Source organism: Taudactylus pleione, unplaced genomic scaffold (assembly GCF_031769625.1).
Source record: "Taudactylus pleione unplaced genomic scaffold, aTauple2 ptg000018l, whole genome shotgun sequence".
Classification (NCBI taxonomy): domain Eukaryota; kingdom Metazoa; phylum Chordata; class Amphibia; order Anura; family Myobatrachidae; genus Taudactylus; species Taudactylus pleione.
The window spans coordinates 6,795,468-6,817,613 of NW_028284420.1; the positions used below are offsets into that span (position 1 = coordinate 6,795,468).

General features: G+C 44.4%; 1 protein-coding gene across 1 annotated transcript in view; it reads left to right on the top strand.

The window, feature by feature from the left end:
- Positions 1-20,807, top strand: part of KCNH4 (potassium voltage-gated channel subfamily H member 4) — a 198,530-nt gene extending 177,723 nt beyond the window's left edge. The window contains exons 14-16 of the mRNA XM_088442465.1: positions 1,815-1,924; positions 14,131-14,207; positions 15,513-20,807. Of these exons, the coding sequence (XP_088298591.1) occupies positions 1,815-1,924; positions 14,131-14,207; positions 15,513-16,139 (814 nt within the window). The 3' untranslated portion in view covers positions 16,140-20,807. The remainder of the gene's footprint in view (positions 1-1,814; positions 1,925-14,130; positions 14,208-15,512) is intronic.
- The last annotated feature ends 1,339 nt before the right edge of the window (positions 20,808-22,146 follow it).

Sequence of the window (22,146 nt, forward strand, 5' to 3'; positions counted from 1 at the left end):
AGAGAGATAGCAAAAACATTAGGTGTGGCCAAATCAACTGTTTGGAACATTCTTAAAAAGAAAGAACGCATCGGAGAGCTCAGCAACACCAAAAGACCCGGAAGACCACGGAAAACAACTGTGGTGGATGACAGAAGAATTATTTCCCTGGTGAAGAAAAACCCCTTCACAACAGTTGGCCAAATCAAGAACACTCTCCAGGAGGTAGGTGTATATGTCTCAAAGTCAACAATCAAGAGACGACTTCACAAGAGTGAATATAGAGGGTTCACCACAAGATGTAAACCATTGGTGAGCTTCAAAAACAGGAAGACCAGATTAGAGTTTGCCAAACAACATCTAAAAAAGCCATTACAGTTCTGGAACAACATCCTATGGACAGATGAGACAAAGATCAACTTGTACCAGAGTGATGGGAAGAGAAGAGTATGGAGAAGGAAAGGAACTGCTCATGATCCAAAACATACCACCTCATCAGTGAAGCATGGTGGTGGTAGTGTCATGGCATGGGCATGTATGGCTGCCAATGAAACTGGTTCTCTTCTATTTACTGATGATGTGATTGCTGACAAAAGCAGCAGAATGAATTCTGAAGTGTTTCGGGCAATATTATATGCTCATATTCAGTCAAATGCTTCAGAACTCATTGGACGATGCTTCACAGTGCAGATGGACAATGACCCGAAGCATAGTGCAAAAGCAACCAAAGAGTTTTTTAAGGCTAAAAAGTGGAATGTTATGCAATGGCCAAGTCAATCCCCTCACCTGAATCTGATTGAGTATGCATTTAACTTGAATAAGACAAAACTGAAGGGAAAATGCTCCAAGAACAAGCAGGAACTGAAGACATTTGCAGTAGAGGCCTGGCAGAGCATCACCAGGGATGAAACCCAGTGTCTGGTGATGTCTATGCGTTCCAGACTTCAGGCTGTAATTGCCTGCAAAGGATTTGCAACAAAGTATTAAAAAGTGAAAGTTAGATTTAGGATTGTTTAGTTTGTCCCAATACTTTTGGCCCCTTAAAAAGTGGGAGGCACATATAGAAACCGTTGTAATTCCTACACCGTTCACCTGATTTGGATGTAATTACCCTCAAATTAAATCTGAAAGTCTGCAGTTAAAGCACATCTTGTTTTTTTCATTTCAAAGCCATTGTGGTGGTGAATAGAGGCCAAAATATGAAAATTCTGTCAATGTCCCAATATTTATGCACCTGACTGTATAAAACAAACAAGACTTGGATGAACTCCTACCCAAGGTATCAGAAGATGGCAAGGTGTAGAGCACAGGTTCTCAAACTCAGTCCTCAGGACTACAAACAGTGCATGTTTTCCAGGTCTCCTCACAGAATCACAAGTGAAATAATTAACTCCACCTGTGGATCTTTTAAAATGTGTCAGTGAGTAATGAATACACCTGTGCACCTGCTGGGTGACCTGGAAAATGTGACCTGTGTGGGGTCCTGAGGGCAAAGTTTGAGAACCACTGCCCTAGAGGTATTTGCAGATGCTAGTGTTTTTTTCTTTTTTTTTTCCTGATATTTGTATATCTCCTTGTACTGTGTAAAACAATGTTGTATAGCAGGTTTTAAAAACACTCTGGTAGGTTAATTGTCTTAATCATAAATGTGCCCTAGAGTATGTTTCTGTGATAGGGAAATTAGATTCTAAACTCTCCATTGGGGAAGGAATTCATGTAAATGAGCAGCATTATCTGGTTGCTAGGCACTGTGCATTTTTTTTTTTGCACTATATAAATGAAGACTAAAATGTTTCTATCACAAATATATTTAATTCCGTATGCTTTGTCTCCAGAGTGGTAGATGGGATTGAGGACAGTGGAGATGCCTCAGAGAACAAGACCTTTCAATTCAACATGGATAACTCAAGGGGAAGATCCCCAGTCAGACAGTCTCCAGTTGCAGGTATAGATGTAAGAAATATCCAGCACATGGTGGAGGCTACAGTATATATACAAGTTGTCTGTTCTTCCCTTTATAACCAAGCTACACACCAGTTCTCTGTTTTCACACCCACTTTGATTCTTGAAGAGCAAGTGATTTGTCCATGAATGTCTTCTTTCCTTTAATTCTCCATCAATGCAGGATTAGAACAAGTGTAAATGGCACATTTTCCATGCTAAGGGGTTTTGTTTCACTTTGAATAGTTACACCGTCTAAAGCTTCCTGCTTAAACACGCTGAGAATCAATAGCTTTTGCAAGTCACTGTTTAATAAATTTACCCCTAAAGGTCTATTGAAGAAGTGGGTAAAAGACAAAGGACCTGATTCAGACCCACTCGCTAAGGCGCGATAGCTCGCTCTGAGCGATTTTCATCCATCTGCGCATGCGTATAATTCGCAGTGCGCGTCGCAAACCATTCGTTGTGATCTGATTTTGGTTGCTCGTAAGCCGCTATCAGCTCGCTACTTTGAGTGACAGAGAGTGCCTTTTGTGGGCTGTAACAGGGGAAGGTGCTTGTAAACGGGGTAGTGGTGTTGTGGACGCAGGCATGTCAGGCCGCCAAAACGCTGTTTAAAGGGCATGCATAATTAACAAAGTAGCGTCATTGAACACGTCACCTGCATGTATTTCAGCCCGCACTTATCGCAGTGCTTCTGGCGGGGAAAGACAACCCCAAAGGCTGCGAGCAGCTCCAATGACTCACAATGGTCCCAATTAATCATACATTTTCCGGAGATGTTGCGAATGGCAAGGGGGCATCTTCAGACACTTGAGAGCGCACTTTGCCATAGCTCGCAAACAGACAGTGGGCGTCCTTACGCGACGCAGTGCGAGTGCTTAATTTAAATATCCAGCCCCTTTTTGCCAGCGAGCGATCGCATCTTGCGAGCGGGTCTGAATCAGGTCCAAAATGCCAGTGTAAACACAGGCAAATAGCTCTACTACTGCTGGCTGCTATTTAACAAAGGCTTAATACATGAGCTTTTACCCTAGTTAGAGGTCCATACTGCCGTCCTCATAAACATCTATGGGAACCGGGGCTGTGACCAATTTATTAAGCGTTGCAAACCTTTGTTTTTTTTACTGCAAACTCAGGTAGGCATCAGGTTACCTGATCAATAGTATTCCCGCAAAGCCAAAGAGGCTTTGCTGCGTACTATTCGGGTAAATCACTATCTGCATGCGAGGGGTCTTTGCTGTACTTGCACAAAACACTTCTTACTTATCACTAGCGCACGGAGGGGGGGTTTCTAAGTACCCAGAAACCCCCCCTGACTAACCAATATTTTTGTTTATTCAGAGATGGAGACAGCCTTGTCTCCATATATGCACCATCCCCGGGCCACCGACGATCGGCTGCGCGGCGCTGCCCGGCCAGGCCCCTGCCAGTTCAGATGTCAGCGCTTCCGCGTCAGGTGGCTGTCATACCACCTGACGCGGAAGCGCTGACAGCTGAATTGGCAGTGGACGGGCTGTGCGCCATGCTCACAGCCCTCCCAGAGGGAGCTAGACAGAGGGAAGCATTGCCGGAGCCGGGCTCCACCTTCCGGCTCACGGACGGAGGCGGGCACATGAGCGGGGATTCAGGTAAGTTTTTTTTTTTTTTTTTGTGTGTGTATTTTTCGTTGTATATGTAAGGGGCACTGCTGGGGGAGGCACTACTGGAGGGCACTATATTGGGGGCACTTCAAGGGGGGACCACTAGTGGAGGCACTGGCATTACTGGGGGCACTGGCACTGCTGGGGGGAGGCACTACTGGGAGCACTGGCACTGCTGGGGGGTACTATCTAATGGGCACTACTGGGGGCACTAAATAAGGGGCACTGCATAGGGGGGACTACTACTCGGGGCACAATATAAGTGGCACTGCATATGGGGGACCACTACTGGGGGCTCTGGCACTGCTGGGGGAGGCACTACTGGAGGGCACTATATTGGGGGCACTTCAAGGGGGGACCACTAGTGGAGGCAGGGGCAAACACAGGATTCTCAGGGAGGGGTTTCCATTATATATGTCTACACACACACATATATATAAGTAGGTGCGCGCGACAGAGGCCCCCAGTAGTAGTCCTCTCTATGTTGTGCCCCTTATATAGTGCCCCCAGTAGTAGTCCCCTACCTATGCAGTGCCCCTTATATACTGCCACCAGTAGTAGTCCTCCCCTATGCAGTGCCCTTATATACTGTCCCCAGTAGTAGTCCTCCCTATGTAGAGCGACTTATATAATGCCCCCAGTAGTAGTCCCCTCCCTATGCAGTGCCCCTTATATTCTGCCACTAGTAGTCCTCTCCCTATGCAGTGCCCCTTATATAGTGCCCCCAGTAGTAGTCCTCCCTATGTAGTGCGACTTATATAATGCCCCCAGTAGTGCCCCTTATATAGTGCCCCAGTAGTGCCCCCCAGCAGTGCCAGAGGCCCCAGTAGTGGTCCCCCATATGCAGTGCCACTTATATTGTGCCCCCCCATAGTAGTCCCCCCTATGCAGTGCCCCTTAATTAGTGCCCCCAGTAGTGCCCATTAGATAGTACCCCCAGCAGTGCCAGTGCCCCCAGTAGTGCCTCCCCCCAGCAGTGCCAGTGAACCCAGTAGTGCCAGTGCCTCCACTAGTGGTCCCCCCTTGAAGTGCCCCCAATATAGTGCCCTCCAGTAGTGCCTCCCCCAGCAGTGCCAGAGCCCCCAGTAGTGGTCCCCCATATGCAGTGCCACTTATAGTGTGCCCCCAGTAGTAGTCCCCCCTATGCAGTGCCCCTTATTTAGTGCCCCCAGTAGTGCCCATTAGATAGTACCCCCCAGCAGTGCCAGAGCCCCCAGTAGTGGTCCCCCATATGCAGTGCCACTTATATTGTGCCCCCAGTAGTAGTCCCCCCTATGCAGTGCCCCTTAATTAGTGCCCCCAGTAGTGCCCATTAGATAGTACCCCCCAGCAGTGCCAGTGCCCCCAGTAGTGCCTCCCCCCAGCAGTGCCAGTGCCCCCAGTAATGCCAGTGCCTCCACTAGTGGTCCCCCCTTGAAGTCCCCCCAATATAGTGCCCTCCAGTAGTGCCGCCCCCAGTAGTGGTCCCACATATGCAGTGCCACTTATATTGTGCCCCCAGTAGTAGTCCCCCCTATGCAGTGCCCCTTATTTAGTGCCCCCAGTAGTGCCCATTAGATAATACCCCCCAGCAGTGCCAGTGCCCCCAGTAGTGCCTCCCCCCAGCAGTGCCAGTGCCCCCAGTAGTGCCAGTGCCTCCACTAGTGGTCCCCCCTTGAAGTGTCCCCAATATAGTGCCCTCCAGTAGTGCCTCCACCAGCAGTGCCCCTTACATATACAACGAAAAATACACACAAAAAATAACAAAACACTTACCTGAATCCCCGCTCCTGTGCCCGCCTCCGTCCGTGAGCCGGAAGGTGGAGCCCGGCTCCGGCAATGCTTCCCTCTGTCTAGCTCCCTCTGGGAGGGCTGTGAGCATGGCGTACAGCCCGTCCACTGCCAATTCAGCTGTCAGCGCTTCCGCGTCAGGTGGTATGAAAGCCACCTGACGCGGAAGCGCTGACATCTGAACTGGCAGGGGCCTGGCCGGGCAGCGCCGCGCAGCCGATCGTCGGTGGCCAGGGGATGGTACAGAGATGGAGACAAGGCTGTCTCCGTCTCTGAATAAACAAAAATATTGGTTGGTCAGGGGGGGTTTCTGGGTACTTAGAAACCCCCCTCCGTGCGCTAGTGGGAGGCACTGGCACTACTGGGGGCACTGGCACCGCTGGGGGGAGGCACTACTGGGGGCACTGGCACTGCTGGGGGGTACTATCTAATGGGCACTACTGGGGGCACTAAATAAGGGGCACTGCATAGGGGGGACTACTACTGGGGGCACAATATAAGTGGCACTGCATATGGGGGACCACTACTGGGGGCTCTGGCACTGCTGTGGGAGGCACTACTGGAGGGCACTATATTGGGGGCACTTCAAGGGGGGACCACTAGTGGAGGCACTGGCACTACTGGGTTCACTGGCACTGCTGGGGGGAGGCACTACTGGGGGCACTGGCACTGCTGGGGGGTACTATCTAATGGGCACTACTGGGGGCATTAATTAAGGGGCGCTGCATAGGGGGGACTACTACTGGGGGCTCTGGCACTGCTGGGGGGGCACTACTGGGGCACTATATAAGGGGCACTACTGGGGCATTATATAAGTCGCACTACATAGGGAGGACTAATACTGGGAGCACTATATAAGGGGCACTGCATAGGGAGAGGACTACTAGTGGCAGTATATAAGGGGCACTGCATAGGGAGGGGACTACTACTGGGGGCATTATATAAGTCGTGCTACATAGGAAGGACTACTACTGGGGACAGTATATAATGGCACTGCATAGGGGGAGGACTACTACTGGTGGCAGTATATAAGGGGCACTGCATAGGTAGGGGACTACTACTGGGGGCACTATATAAGGGGCACTACATAGGGTGGACTACTACTGGGGGCCTCTGTGGCGCGCACCTACTTATATATATGTGTGTGTGTAGACATATATAATGGAAACCCCTCCCTGAGAATCCTGCGTTTGCCCCTGCTTATGCCAGCAAATCTTTCTCACCAAGAAGGGTCATTTTCACCAATGCTTGCAGAGGAACCCCCCAGCATAGTAAGTTGGGGATGCCCTTCATTATATATGGAACAATACAGAATGATAGTTACTGCCGCCCACTGTCCATAATAGTGAATAGACCCCTTCATTTAGGTTTACAACTTATAGTACACAAAGAAAGTCAAGTGGCACTTCAGGGTAACAAACTATACAACAAGCAAAGGATACATGTTGGCCAAAGAAAAGACAACAAGAAATCAAAACAACAACCCATTATCAAAGAAAATACTGTAGACACAGTTAGCTAAATATCAGGTACAAACATTTTGTGCTTTTATTGTAGAACATATATCACATTGTTGTCCTGTAGCACAAGTTGTGGATGTATGTACAAGACATCAGGCTTGCCGACATTTAGCTCCCTCCTTCTGGGAGGGAGCTCTCGGCTTACACTGTTGGGGGTGTGAGGCGGTGAAAGGGGGCAGGGCCCGGCCGGCGACACGTCATTGGGGGCGGAGCATGGGCGTGACAGCGCGAATCGCGTGACCGGCCCTCCGCTGCCGGGGATTATACTTACAACAAAGGGGGGGGGGTGCGGACATGTCGCCGGAGGCCGGGAGCGGCACCCAATTTTTGGGAGGCTCCCGGCCAAATCGGGAGGGTAGGCAAGTACAAGTGTGACACAGATTATTCTGAATTGTGCCTGTGTTTGTGATAAAGACTCCTTTTTGTATACATGCCTAATCTATATCTGGGCATCTGCCTATGTGTACGAGTGACCCGCCGAACGCCCATACACTTGCTGCAGGGACTGCCAACACTGACATCACTAGTGAGTGGGAAAATTTAAATGCCTGCCCAATTGTGATGTCAGCACAGACACATCAAGCGGCCAATTGGTAACTGTGTATAGTTTACCAATCTGCGTCTCGGACTGCTGACCAATCCGTTTTTGAAAGTGTGTGCCCAGCTTAAGTTACCATTTTAGATTTTATTGAAATTACAGCAAAAAAAAAATAATCAGAAAATAATATTACATTCACTTGTCTCAGATGTCTGAACCTTCTATAAGCTACTCCCCTTCATGTCATCCAAACTAAGCTCCAAAGTCCCCTTTCCTCTGTTGTTTCTTCTGTTGTTGTCAATACGTCATCATTGTAGTCTGTATTTTGTGTCCACACGCATTATCTAACATGTTAAATATCAGTCTTTTGTTCATTCCTTTAATTTAACTACACATTTGTTTTGACCCATTTTTAGGTATTAAGTGTGTTACAAATCTTTGCATTGCAAAAAGACATTGTTAACATTTTATAAATTGATCCTCTCTGTTGCATACACCTATTTATCCTGCGTAAATCATGAGGGAATGGCTGTTTCTGCATAATTTAGGCAATTTGTCGTAGTCTTGCTATTTACCAAAACTTCAAGTGTAATGTCAAGAATTATGGGGATGCAGGATAACTCATCTCCTATATCTCCTAAATAACTCAGAATACCACAGTATTCTCAATGGTGACTGCTGGGACAGTTGTTGTATAATATAGTAATTAGTAAGTAGTACTAGCTACACCCGACAACTACAGTGTGTCATTACAACTTTCACTTTATATTAGGGGAATTATACTTTAACTGATATGATAATGGAGGGTGCTCTATACTGTGCTTAAGACTAAGGGGCCTATTCATCAACACTAAAATAACATTTTTAAGGACATTTTCCTTAAATACCGTTATTTTAGTATTCATGAAGTATCTTAACACAGGAGATATTACTGATATCTCCTGGTTAAGTCCCCCTGCGTTAATAGCCATACTCCCCATACATTAGTATGGGGATATGGAAATGATGGTATTCATCAAATTCCGAAAATTATGTATTTTCGGAATTTGATGGAGTTACTATCCGCCACTGTGAGGTGGCGAATAGCATGTATGACTTACCTGCTTCCAGCTAGTGATATCCCCCCGACGTCTTCCTCCGGCGCTCTCGTCCGACCTCTGGCTCCGGCGGCTGCTCAGACACTGTGTTCTCCCAGCAGAACACAAAAAAGTTTAGAAGAAAAACAAAAAGGTTTTTTTCTTTGTAAACTGTACATCAGGGGTCTTCAACCTTTAAGGCAGTGTGGGCCACATTAAAAAATTCAACAAAGTCGAGGGCCACTAAGCTATACTGCTGTATTTAGACTCTGCCCCCTCCTCACACAATTGTGACCCATAACTGCCCCCTCCTACGATTTTATTTATGTCCCATAACTGACCCCTCTTCAGTGCCCTCAGTAGTGCCCCATATACAGTGCCCCCAGTAGTGGTCCCCCCTATGCAGTGCCCCTTATCAGGGCCGTAGCTAGGGTATGGAGGCCGGTGCCATCGCACAGGGCACCACAGGTCAGGGGGCGCTGTTTGGGCCTGTCAAATTTCTGTTTATTATCATTCTTGCTTGTTGCTTCCTCTTATTTCATCCCCAGTATCTCCTGGCCTCTCCTATCTGTTCCCTGGCCCTTCCCCATGAAGCCATGGCCCTTTTTTGGGTGCATTATGTCCCTTTGAAAAATGAGGGGGGCGCCAATACCCTTTCTGGCACAGGGCACCAAAAAGTCTAGTTACGGCTCTGCCCCTTATACAGTGCCCCCTGTAGTGGTACCCCTTATGCCGGCCGCCAGTAGTGCCCCTTATACAGTGCCCCCAGTATAGGTCCCCCTTATGCAGGCCCCTAGTAGGGATCCCCCCTATGCAGTGCCCCTTATACAGTGCCCCCTGTAGTGGTACCACTTATGCAGGCCTGCAGGCCCCCAGTAGTACCCCTTATACAGTGCCCCCAGTAGTGGTCCCCCTTATGCAGGCCCCTAGCAGTGATCCCCCCTATGCAGTGCCCCTTATACAGTGCCCCCTGTAGTGGTACCCCTTATTCAGTGCCCCAATAGTGGTCCCTCCTATGCAGTGCCCCTTATATAGTTCCCCCAATAGTAGTGCCCCCAGTAGTGGCCCCAGTAGTGCCCCCAGTAGTACTCCCCCCCGATGCAATGCCACCAGTAATGCCCTTTATATAGTGCCCCAGTAGTAGTCCCCCCCCCACGATGCAGTGCCCCCAGTAGTGGTCCCCCGCAGCATTGCAGACAAAGACACACACATAAAAAAAGAAAAAAAAAAACACTTGCTTGAATCCTCGCTCAGGCTCCTGCTCCCGCCGCCGTCCGCTCCTACATCTTCCTGGGCCGCCCCGCTTTGCATCATGGGAGAGACGTCATCACGTCTCTCCCATCACCCACTGTGGGAGCTGTGCGTAGTGCAGACTGCACTCACTGTGGTCTGCATTACAGTCACCATCGATGGGCCACTGGGAATGGCTCCCCACGGGCCACGGGTTGAAGACCCCTGCTGCAGGGGCGTATCTATAATGGGTGCAGGGTGTGCGGGGCACACGGGTCTACGGGTCCAGGGGGGCCCACACTGCACACCCTGTACCCATAGGAAATTATACTTACCTATCCACCAATTCCCGAAGTGCTGCTCCGCAGCGCCAGACCGGTGCTGTAGAGCAGCAAACACTCACTGGGAAAATGGCGGCGCAGAAAAGATGTCCCCTAGGAAAGTAGGTGCTGGCGCCATTTTCCTGGAGACCCGCGCATGCGTTGTAGATTCTGGCATGAAACCAGAATCTACAGTGCTCAGAGCCGAGAGGAGGGGGCCCAAACAGAGGCTCCACACGGGCCCCCTCCTTTCTTAAAACACCCCTGCCCTGCTGTACACTGTTCTGCCGGGAGAACACGTGTCAGAGCAGACACCAGAGCCAGAGGTGCTGCAGCGGGCAGGTAAGTGCGGGACAGGGGGGAGGTATGTGGAGGGGGGAGGACACACAAAATTATCGTAGCTGTCGGTAGTGCTGCGCATGCGCTGGTTTTACGATTGTCACAGCGCATGCGCAGCTCAGATTCCAGCTGCGGTAAGGTAGTGCAGAGAGGGAAAACTATCTATTTCCAGAAAAGCTTTTCAGAATAGATAGTTATGGGGAGGAGGAATGATGAATTCTTCCGTTAATTAGGTAGAACTCCATGCGAGTTCTAAACTTAATTACCTGCAGAGAATTTTAAGTTATGATGAATAGGCCCCACAGAGAGGACATAGAATTAAGCAGTGGCTTTACATGTAAAAGGAATATTGTCAATTCCTATTATTAACACTGTAATAAGAGTTTTCAGATATGTTTCATCCAAAGTGCTCGCCAGTGCCATATCTGGACATTTGGGCGCCATGAGCAGGCTGGGCAGGCCCCCCAATATGTTGGGGGCCAGGAAATACAGTATCTTCTAGGTCTAAACCTGAAAACATCAGAAACTGCAAAAAGTAAAAAAGGGGATCAGCACGTACTGCATCTGATAACATTAAAAGATGTTGTTAACTTGTTACCCGTAAAGTAGAAACCACCCCCTCACTGGCTGTCACATCCTCTGTGACTCAATGGTGCCTAGTGATAATCTCTTTATCTGTCCTGCTTCCTGAGTTTAGCACTGACAAAATTAGGATTCTCATGTGTCTCTGCTAATTAAGTCAGAAAATAGATGTTCTGAAGCTGTAAGAATGACAGAACCCACTATAGGGAAATGCCTTCACATCTATAATAAAATGATATGGCTGCTTTAGCTACATTGAGAACAGCTGCCTGCATTCGCTGGAGTCTCAGCATTGACCATGTACTTATAGACAAGACGGGCTCCAAATCTTATGTTCCCTAGTTTCCCATAGACATGTTTCCGTAATTGCCCACTAATATTCATCATCTGACCGTTCCCAACTTAAATGCATTATGAGCTACTCTTTCCTGTAACTTGGACTCTGAGATATTCACTTATGGTGCAGTATTTTCTTTGTAAATGCCCCTGTCTGAGGTCATACTTAGGTCTACAGAGGAGATGTATCAGCGTCTAACTGTCATTTTGCATGTTGTGCTAGAAAAATTACAGAAACTGATTGGTTGCTATGGGCAACTTATCCACTTTGGCCCTCATTCAGAGGCGGTCGCAAGAAGTGAGCGCTCACTCTGAATGAGGGCGGCTGCTTGACTTTTCAAGTGCGGCCTCCTGGTCGCTAGCTAAGCTGTGGGTTACCACCCACAGCTTTAGTGACTGACCAGGTTGATGGTAGCGATGGTCAAGACCATCGTGACCATCGGGGCTTACGACGAGACCCTAAGGTTGGGTCTCGGCAACCGCAAGCCCCAGGGATCGAGCAGGAAGCTCCCCACTGACATCACTGCTGATGTCAGTGCGGCCGCCCACAAAACGGCAGGCGTTCCTTAAGGAACGCCTCCGTTTGTGAAACCACCCCCCTGCCATGCCTACAAAACGGGGCGAGCTGTCGATCACCATCGACAGCTGCCCCTTTTGTTGTGAGCTCCGAAGCGAGAGAATTTCTCTCTTGCTCCGGGGCTTGCACACGCGCAGTGTGGCCGCTGCGCGTGCGCAGGGCCTAAACATCGACCCGGTTGCGAGCGCTCAGCGCTTGCGACTGGGTCTGAATGAGGTCCTTTTATCTCTCTCCAAGGTTTGATACATCTTACCCTACAATTCCCATATCAGCTTATTTAAATTGCCATTGTGCAGCCAATTGCAGTGGTCTAGGGTAGATGTATCAAACCTTGGAGAGAGATGAAGTGGAGAAGTTGTCCAAAGCAACCAAACAGCTTCTGTCATTTCATAGACTGTGCTAGATAAATGAGCGCTAGGCACTGATTGGTTGCTTTGTGCCACTTCTCCACTCCAAGGCCTGATACATCTCCCCATGTGTGGTCAATGCCTAATAAATTTGGATGCTGGTAAAGTACAAATGTAAATAGAAGCCCCGCTAATTACTGATAGACCACCCACTTCACTACTTTTGTATTTTGTTTATTATTATTACTAGCAACCTGCCCTGGCTTCGCACAGAAGCAATTTTGAATTTACAGCAAGAGTCTTTTTTAACAGAGGTCTTGACGTGACACGCAAAAGGGCCACGCAAAGTTGTCCCTGAGAAAAACAGTCTCCATCTAGGTTAATGTCAGCCACGTTAAGTGTTTGTCCCTGTGCATTGTCATGCCAAAGCAGACTCTTACCAGGAATTGGACTCGTTTGAAATGAAAGAATAGTTTTTTCACATAAATGACAAAGGAACGATAAAAACAGGGAAAGAACAATAAAAAAAGGGCAAAACTTAATTTTTGGATCAGTAAACAGGGCTTACATCAATTTTTCTGGAGAAACCAGATAATATGTATCAATCTCTACATGGTATAAAATAAAGTCCATCATTGTGATATATCGTTAACGGTTTAGGCAGCCTAAGACAGGAGCGCTTGGATGTCTGTATTTTCATTGACTTGCTTCACTAAAATCGTCACTGCTTGGCTCCCTTTTGTCATACATTAATGGTTCATACACCTAAATCTTCCTAGACAAATGTCTATATAGAATAGTGAAAACAGCATCAAAATCCGTCAAGTGGTTATTGAGATGTTTTGAGCATATGCGGGTCTGTCCTCGGCCACATGCTCAGTAGAGGCCACAACTCTTAGCAGTGGCAGTAGTTCCTCTACTATTTGTCCATCTTAAAGTTTTTATTACCTTGGCATCAGTGAGCATATCAATGCACTGTCTGCAAAATAGAATTGGTGGTTCAAAAGGTGCGCAATTTAATGTGGCAATAAAAATCACTTACTACTTTTTCACTGTCCCCATGTGACACAAGAGTGATAAAAGAATACGGAAAACTATTCAACCATTAAAGAAATTTTTTTAAATAATTGTAAAGTTATGGGGGGGGGATATGTATTACTTTGATGAGAGATAAAGTGGAGAGAGATAAAGTACCAACCAATCAACTGCCAGTTTCCAGACTTTATTTCAAAAATGACAGGAGCTGATTGGTTGGTATTTTATCGTTCTCCACTTGATCTCTCTCTGAGGTTTGATACATCTCCCCCTAGTGTTAAAAGTGTCAGTTGCAGACCATAAATGTGCTGGAGCCATCATCATCATCATCATCATGTTCCTGTAAGAGATAGTCAGGTTCCATTTCTGCTGTGATTTGCAATAAGAGACCTCCAAGGAATCACACAAGGAACATGGTTATAAAAAAAATTATAATTTATCTACATACTGTTATTATGGAAAAAATAACTTACAGCAGGGTCTATCTCACCTCCAGACCTAAACATTCCTATCTGATCATAGCTTGCAGATATTTTTTTGTGTGCTCCAGTTAATTCATTTATGTAAGTGGGTACATATGTCACCTTTAAGAATTCCACAGTCTGCTAAGTATTTTGGGTTTTTGAGGACTGTGCTTGAGAAAATGTGGTCTGCTCAAGCCATACTTCCATTCTTCCAAACTATGCCCCAAACTCCCACCCAAAACTGACTAAACATGCAGAAATTTGCAAAGTTCTGTGAAAATTCTAACAATTTTATTGTATGCTTATAGTGCTTGAATTATAACATGTGATATCCTTGTACTATAACTTTATTAGTTGTTGTTATTATGTGTCATACTTGTTCATGCCTAATAAATGCATGTTACATTTTACTTCTTTCTTCTATGTTCTTGAGGAATGAATTTAGTTAACCCAATCTTAGCAGCTGAAGCTGAAGAAATCAAGCAAAACATATGCAAATTAAACCAAGAGGTAAGAGACATATGCTATGACCCTTAGCAACCTGTAAGGTATCAACGTTCATTACCCATACAAGAAGACTAGAGTAAATGGTCATACCTGATTTATACTATGGGCTATAGCAGCTCTTGTACTATGTTAATAAATAAATACACTAATCCAGTGGTTTTATGTGGCACCCTTGAAGGGGTACCACGGGTTGATGATCCAGGACCAGATAAAATTATTTATAGTCAATGTGATAGGCAAAACCAGTGTTCCAATCATCCAATTATAAAATATGTGGACAAACATGAGCACAATCCTGCCCACCACCAGATTACTGAACCTAAAGCTTTGTACACACCATACATACAATGGTGCGACCCATAGCTGAAACAATGCAATATAACAATACATCATGCACGCCGTGCACACTGTACCATCAGGCATATGATGGTGCGATATATCATTACATGCATATATTGCATGTGTCATTCATTGCATTGTCCCATCTGCCGTGCAGAGCAGCAGATGGGACGATGCGATGAACGTCCGTCGTTAACAACAGATCGGGCTTACACACTATACAATGTGTACAATATAGTGTTCTGATACATCGTGTGGTGTGTACCCAGCTTAAGAATGACAGGTAAGCACAATTTACTTCATTTAATTTCTGATTTTCTTAATAAGAAACGTTTTGGCCTAGGAGTGCCTCAAAAAAATGATGATACTCTGGGGCACCATGATTCAAAAAAGTTTGGGAACCACTGCAATAAAGTGTGAGGCATGACAGCAGTGACTTCGAACCAGTAAATGGTTACTTTCCTTGCACTCATGGCGTATTTGATCAACACCGCATATAGAGTTCTATGAATAATGAGGCAACTTTATACACATCTGCTGCCCATACCACAGCATGTCCTATTATGTTGTGTCTTAGCCCATTAAGCATTCACTGTAAATTATTTCTTTGGATTTAATCCTATCTGCAATGTCAGTTGATCTCTATTTTCAATCCAATCGAAACAGTCTCACAATGCTTAATGGAACTAATTGAAGACTTTGTGGGAAGAGTTAAATCCTGTACACTACTTGTTGCTGAGAACATCTGAGTCTGAAATAATAATTTTAGTAAAACCTGTGGTATGGATTCTAGTTACTGGTGAATAAAAATGTGTTGCATTTTCATGGTTGTGGGCAGCCTCACTAATAGGACATATGACAAGCAATAGAACAACTTAACAATGGGCTAACTGAGGACTGTGAAAGCTGAATTAGAAGGAAGTGATCTGTATTCTTCTGCTGGCACATTACTCTTTTTCTACATTCCAGATCAACAATCTCAACCAGGAAGTTTCTAGTCTCAGCAAAGACCTACAGCATATGATGCGCTTGTTACAAGCTCTACTGGCTGTCCAGCAGTACAACCCTTTGGCATGTCCCTACACAGTCCAAGTGGTTTCTACCCCTCCTGCTGGCCACATGAGCCGTAATGAGCAACAGTCTAGGCCCAGCTATCCCATACCACACCCTCTGCATTTGGTACAGGAATCCTCCATGCCCCGGACCCTTGGACACGCATCTTTAGCTTCAGACATTCCTTACAACCAAGTTCATTTCACAAGGGTTTCTCCAGAAGCATATCCACATTCTGCAGACTCAGAATCTTTCCATCCAGTGAGGGACTGCTGCTATATTCCATCTAACACCATGTGCTCTCCTGGAACACCATTGTCACATGGAGAAATGGAAAGGGTGAGGTTGTTACAACAGACTGAAGAGGCTGCTTCAAGCCCTAAGACTTCTAACTACGGTTCACCAGCTTCTGGACCTCCAGTTATGAGTCGACCGGCTCACACTATGACCTCTATGAGTTCTGTTCAATCCTTCACTGCTTGCACTGCCCAGAACTATCCACCTCAGTCAACTTCTAGTAGGGACCCCAATAACCAGACTTGAACTAATGCTGAGATAAAAGCAGAACAAATTATGGACCCACCACATTCTAAACATGCTGTTTATAGCCCCGGTGGAATCTGAGAGACCTATTTCCAAAATATTATTAAGTAAGCACAAGCACAAGAATCTGAACATTATTTACCAATAATATTCTAAATAGCTAGGTGCATGTGTATCCTTAGCCTAATTTATTACCTGTACAATGTATTTTGATAGAAGGTGTACATGCATAAGAGGTTTGTACAAGCTAGGAGGCCATTGTGTAGCATATGTGGAAGGTATTTGGCTTAAAAAATGAAAAATGCTTTCAGGAAGCTCCTTTCATATACATATATTTAAATGATCTTTAATTTAGGTATTCTGCTTTCGGGCACTTATGAATGTTGCCCAGCACTCCTTTGTGTTTACGTGCTACATGACAAGGAGAACTCCAATCCAGGACCTGTTATGGCTGTGAAGCAACTTTGGGATCAGCAAATGTACCCTTTGTGTTTTGGTAATTGCAGATTGTATTACATCGCAGAGCTCCACTGATCCGCTAAATATATCTACTTGTCTAACGCCCAATTTTTAGCTACCCCACCCCTCTCCCAGTGAAAAAAATATAAAAGAGTTTCTTATAGTCTGTTGCACTACTGTCTACAGTTGAGATAACAATTATGTATATTATCTTGAAATTATAATTTATAATTGATCGCAAAAGTAAGTTACCCCCTCTAACTAAAGGTGCACACACATATTTTTCTCACAGTGCATTCATAGATCATGAGATCTTTATCTGTGCAGCACACAAAAGATCTTTGTTAATAGTTATTAATCAAAGTGATTGTTCTGAAATATTACCATTCACGTTGAAACATATAGATAGTTAGATACCCACTACATGAAAACTATATTATCGCTATGCGTACGAGCAGATTGAATGACTATAATTAAGTGATCTCTTCTTAACAAACTTAATATATCAATTTTATCAAATTTAGATCTGTCAGTGTCTGTACTGCCTGCTCTATGATAGTTAAGCCCATGAGCACCCTAAAATTATCCTTACTGAAAATATCTTATACTCTGCTCTATTTTACACCCTCTAATTTACACCAGAATTCTTCCATTTTTGCTTTGACCATGAATGATTAAATAGCTTTATCCTATGGTTTTGGGCCAGATCCAGGTTTATCCTTCTTTGACTACAGTCAGATAAATCAATCAGCTTGATTTTCTAACTCACCTGTGTTTGAGCCAAGGATATCCAAGCTTAATATGTGATTCCAGATTACTGAAATGGAAAACAAACCTAACTCAATGGCCTTAGTTCATAGAGAGGTGAATGAATGTCTGGGTTTTTGTTAGTTCACCTTCATTATTATTTCATAAGATATCAGTATAGGACAGAGGCCCTGATTCAGAGCCGGACGCTCTGACAGAGCGCTCGCTCTGAATCAGGCCCAGTATGTGAAGTTAAGTTATGACCTTTTATTTAAATGCACACAAAAAGAACGTCTATGAAGGAGTGTTGGAAGAACTAACTGGTAATGGAGAGTACACTTTGTTAGCTGATTGCTGCATGTTTACTATAAAGAAACAATGATATGCTATGACAGTTTGATACAATGCATGAATTTTAAATTGTAACTCACATCTCTCAGCACACCCTGCCATGGGGTTCCTGGTGTAACCTAGTTATTGTAAATTGTAATACCTGACTTCTGTATTACAAAATCCCAAAGTTTCATCACATCGTTATGACCTCTTGGTTCCTCCAGGAGCCCTGACTGCATGGTCAATATCTGGATTATGTCAATGATACATTAATGAGCCCAATATCTTTTATCACATTCTAGTCTTGAAAAAAATAAATATACATATAATCCCAGCAAAGAGAAATGATTAATTGCATTGTAAATATTGGATTTACCATAGAATGAGATCTGTAAATTATGTGATTATGTGACATTTTGAATGGTAAATCTGCTAGAGACATCTACTATGAACAGTGCTTAACTTTAGAATTGATGAAACCCATTGTTGGTCCACTGGTTCTTACAAGGGGCCTATACAACTTCCAAATTACACAAATTAGTAAATCTGTTGCATCTTACTGTTCTTTCTTTGCATAGGTTTCTCATTATTTAAAATATCTAATCCTTTATGCTTGGGATGTGTTTGAGAGATGGGAGGTTATATTCTCACATATATTGACACCAATCCCCTGAAATATAATTTAAATAACATTGCTATGTCTGCTTAGCCCAAAGTCCTTGAAGTCCATTACTTAAGATATAGAGGGTGAAAGGTCTGGGATGTCTGAAAATTGATCATACCTAAACTACAGGTTCAAATAAATTGGTCAATGCACCCCTACACTGTCTCGATATTCGAGGCACACTTTTTAAAGGGAAATTACAATTTAAAAGATATTACAGCCAGTTTGGATAACGATGCTGAGTTTAAAAAATGTGTATATTTTTTTGCCTCTATCTTTAAAATAAGTAACTAAAAATTTTAGCGTGCTTTCTAGATTACATCAGCAAAAGAGCTTTTGTAATTTTATTATAGCAGTAAGTTACTATTAACTGGACAAATCTGCTTATCAAATACTTATTGCATATAACAAAGACATATTACACATAGCACAATCTTTAATGCCATTGTATATCTATGGTATAGCATTCACTTCTCACATTTCATACATGTTAAATAATATTTATTTTGAATACGAAGTATACATTGTATGTCTTTTTTTGAGAAAAATAAGTGCACTCATTCACATTGAAAATGCTTCTTCCAAACATGTTGCTAAAGCCATGCAATTTACTGTAATCAGTCACACTTGTGCTGCTAAATGGTGATGTAATATTGTTATCTATGAATATGTCTTTTTACCAAGGAAGAATAAGGAACATGGTAAATTATTATTATAAATTATTTATTTGTCACCAATAACTGCACCACGCTGTTCATTGCATCGCCCCAGTGGCGTTCCTACCTCTCTTTGCACCCGATGCGGGGAGCTTGTACTGAGCGCAGCGGCGCCGTATGCCTGCAAATAAGGGGTGTGGCCTCACTGGGGCATGGCCTTGCAGGCTGGACCCTGTTTTTCTGTCATAGGCTGCCACCAGGGACCAGCCTGTGTGAAGTGCCGGCTCCCTTACTGTGCTATTAGCCAAGTGCTGTTTGTAATGCAGCACCCGGCTCCTGTCACTGAGGGGGAGCTAGCACTTTGGTGTCACCCCTCGACTGGTGACACCCGGGTGCGGCCCGCACCCCCTTGTGTTGCCAGTGCATTGCCCCATCTGCTATACAGAACAGCAGCTAGGATGATGCAATGAATGACTGTCATGAACGAAGTTCGGGCATACACACTATACAATGTCTACGATATTTTGTTCCGATATATCATACGATAAATTGTATAGTGTGTACCCAGATTTAGTCAGCAGCCTAGAAACCTATCAGTACGTAGGAGGAAACCAGAGTGCCTGGTGGAAACCCGCACATACTTGGGGAGAATCTACATACTGTAATACACACAGATAGGGCCCTTGTCAAAAACCAAACTCAGCATTGAGGCAGCAATGCTACCACTATGGCACTGGGCTGCCTATGTAAGATGACTGAGGGCCTGATCGCAGGAATTTGCTCGCAGTTGGCCAAAGTTGTGTCTCTGTGCATGTGTGTGAGTCTCAATGCGCGTGCACGAGCCAGTCATTGCGATCAAGTAAGGGTTCACACAGCATACGCATTAAGCATAGAGAGACCTTCGACGTTGATTGACAGGAAGGGCCGTTTGTGGGTGGTGATGGGGGTGGTCGGATGAACGCAGGTGTGCTGTGCATCTGAACGGCATTACAGGGGTGTGAATAATTAAGCTTGTACGGCGGCATACGCAGCTGTACGTCTGTATGTACACAGGAAGCTGCCACAATCCTGCGGCTGGTTATGGCTCCCACAGTTGTGCGTATGGGGTCGATGGTTCCCAATATTACCAATGTTTTCAGTAGCCTGCGTACTGATCAAGCATATAGTAAAGGGAGGTGGGCTGGCTTTATGTAGTGCTGGGCGTCTTCATCTTGTGTTGCGATTGCCGTGCGTATGCATTCATTAGCATATTCTCACAGCGGCCAGGTATGTGTAATTTATTAGCAAAGAGAAGTATTCAGAGAAATGCTAGATTGTTTCATTTGTAGTGCAGGAAGCAATGATGTGCTGTATCCCATAGCAACCAAACACATGTCAGCTATCATTAGTAAGACTAAACCATAACACTAAAAGCTGACAGGTAAGCCTAATAGGGTTCTTTTTGTAGCATTTTACTAAATATATTTAAAGAAATACATTGAAAGTAGCTATTATATATCAGTAAGGTGTATTTTTAAATAGAAATCTTAATTTCCCTTTAAAAACAATACAAGAGGGGCAGAATGGAATAATAGAAATACGCTGGCAATACACAACATAAATGGCTGTATAAAGTATTTCTACACACAGAAATGAGCATGGTTCACAGTTGAAATGTTAATCCAAATTTCCTGCCTGATTGAGGCAGGGAAAGAGTTAATTCTGCCTTGGTTTCGTCAGGGAGAGCAGCATCTGAGATTGTAACATTGACTACGTGCCTATTATTCATCCGCATGTGCTTTTATATAAACAGCCTGACGCTGTATATCTCAAGTGAAATAAAGTCTATTTTTACACTAAGAAAAGAAGTGGAGAGAATTTATATATCAAGCAAATGGAAAATGCAGAACTGTGTTGAGTCAGTGAGAGAAAGCTGTATACTGGCAACATGAAAAGAGCTTAAGAAAATGGAAGTCTATACATGTGTACATTTATGTGCATGTATGGGTGTGTATGTATATTATTTACCTTGTTTGTTTTGTACATCTATATAGCAAACCTAAAACATGATGAGACGGTATTGGCATAGTTACAGATTTATGTACTGTAAATCAGAGATGGTTAGTCAGGTAAGAAAAAAAGGAGCAAACTCTCTCAGCTGAGTATGGGTTATAGGGCCAGGTTGTCTTATAAATAAACCTGTCTGAATGTTGAGTATCTATACCAGAATTAGAGAAATGTATACTGTACTATAAGTGCCACGAATTAGCCTATATAGGCTTGTACCAGAGATGTTACAGCAGTGTAGGACTGGGGCATGAAGGGCCCACTGGGGGAATGCAGTGGTAGGGGCCCATACTTAATGGTTGTGGCCAGTCACCACAGATGCTTGGCTAACCAATAGGCAAATCTTGTTGTAGTTTCTATAGAAAAGAGCCAAGCACCCATGTTGATCAGTGGTACTACCCCACCAGGTAACTGACCATCTTATACAATAACAATGTATGATTTGAGGTCTAGAACCTGACATCTAGAAGAGGGGGTGGGACCCTCAGGCAGTGGGCCCATCGGGGATTTCCCCTGTACCTCTGGGGGCCAGTCCAACCCTGTGTTACAGTCCCTAACAGTTTAAGTATTTTAAATATAGAAAATTTTAATTTTAGGCACTATCCCATTCACCTAGTAACCATTATAAGACCTACCTATAAAGCTGCATACACACACAATGATTTTTTTTAATGATTATCGTTAAACGATATCGTTTAACGATAATTGATGGCAAAAATCGTTCACTTTCTGAGTCAAATGATGAACGATTATCGTTCATGCGCGTTCACGTTTGTAGTTTGTCGTTTGTAGTTTGTCGTTCAGTCAGACTTGTCAACTCAACGATTTTCATTAAGTGAATATGCAAAAATCGTTTGTAGTTCATAAAAATCGTTCATGACATTTAGTAAATGAACAACTTTAGTAAACGATTTTAGTAAATTTTTTCAAGGGAAAAAATCGTTTACTCAAATCGTTCATTAAAAAAATCGTTGTGTGTGTATGCAGCTTTAGTAATACAATGGAGTCATGCAAGTAGGAACATTGCTATTCCAAAAGAAGGGATGATTGATAGCAATAAGCACCAATCTAAAGTGAATATACGACCCACCAAATCAGCAAA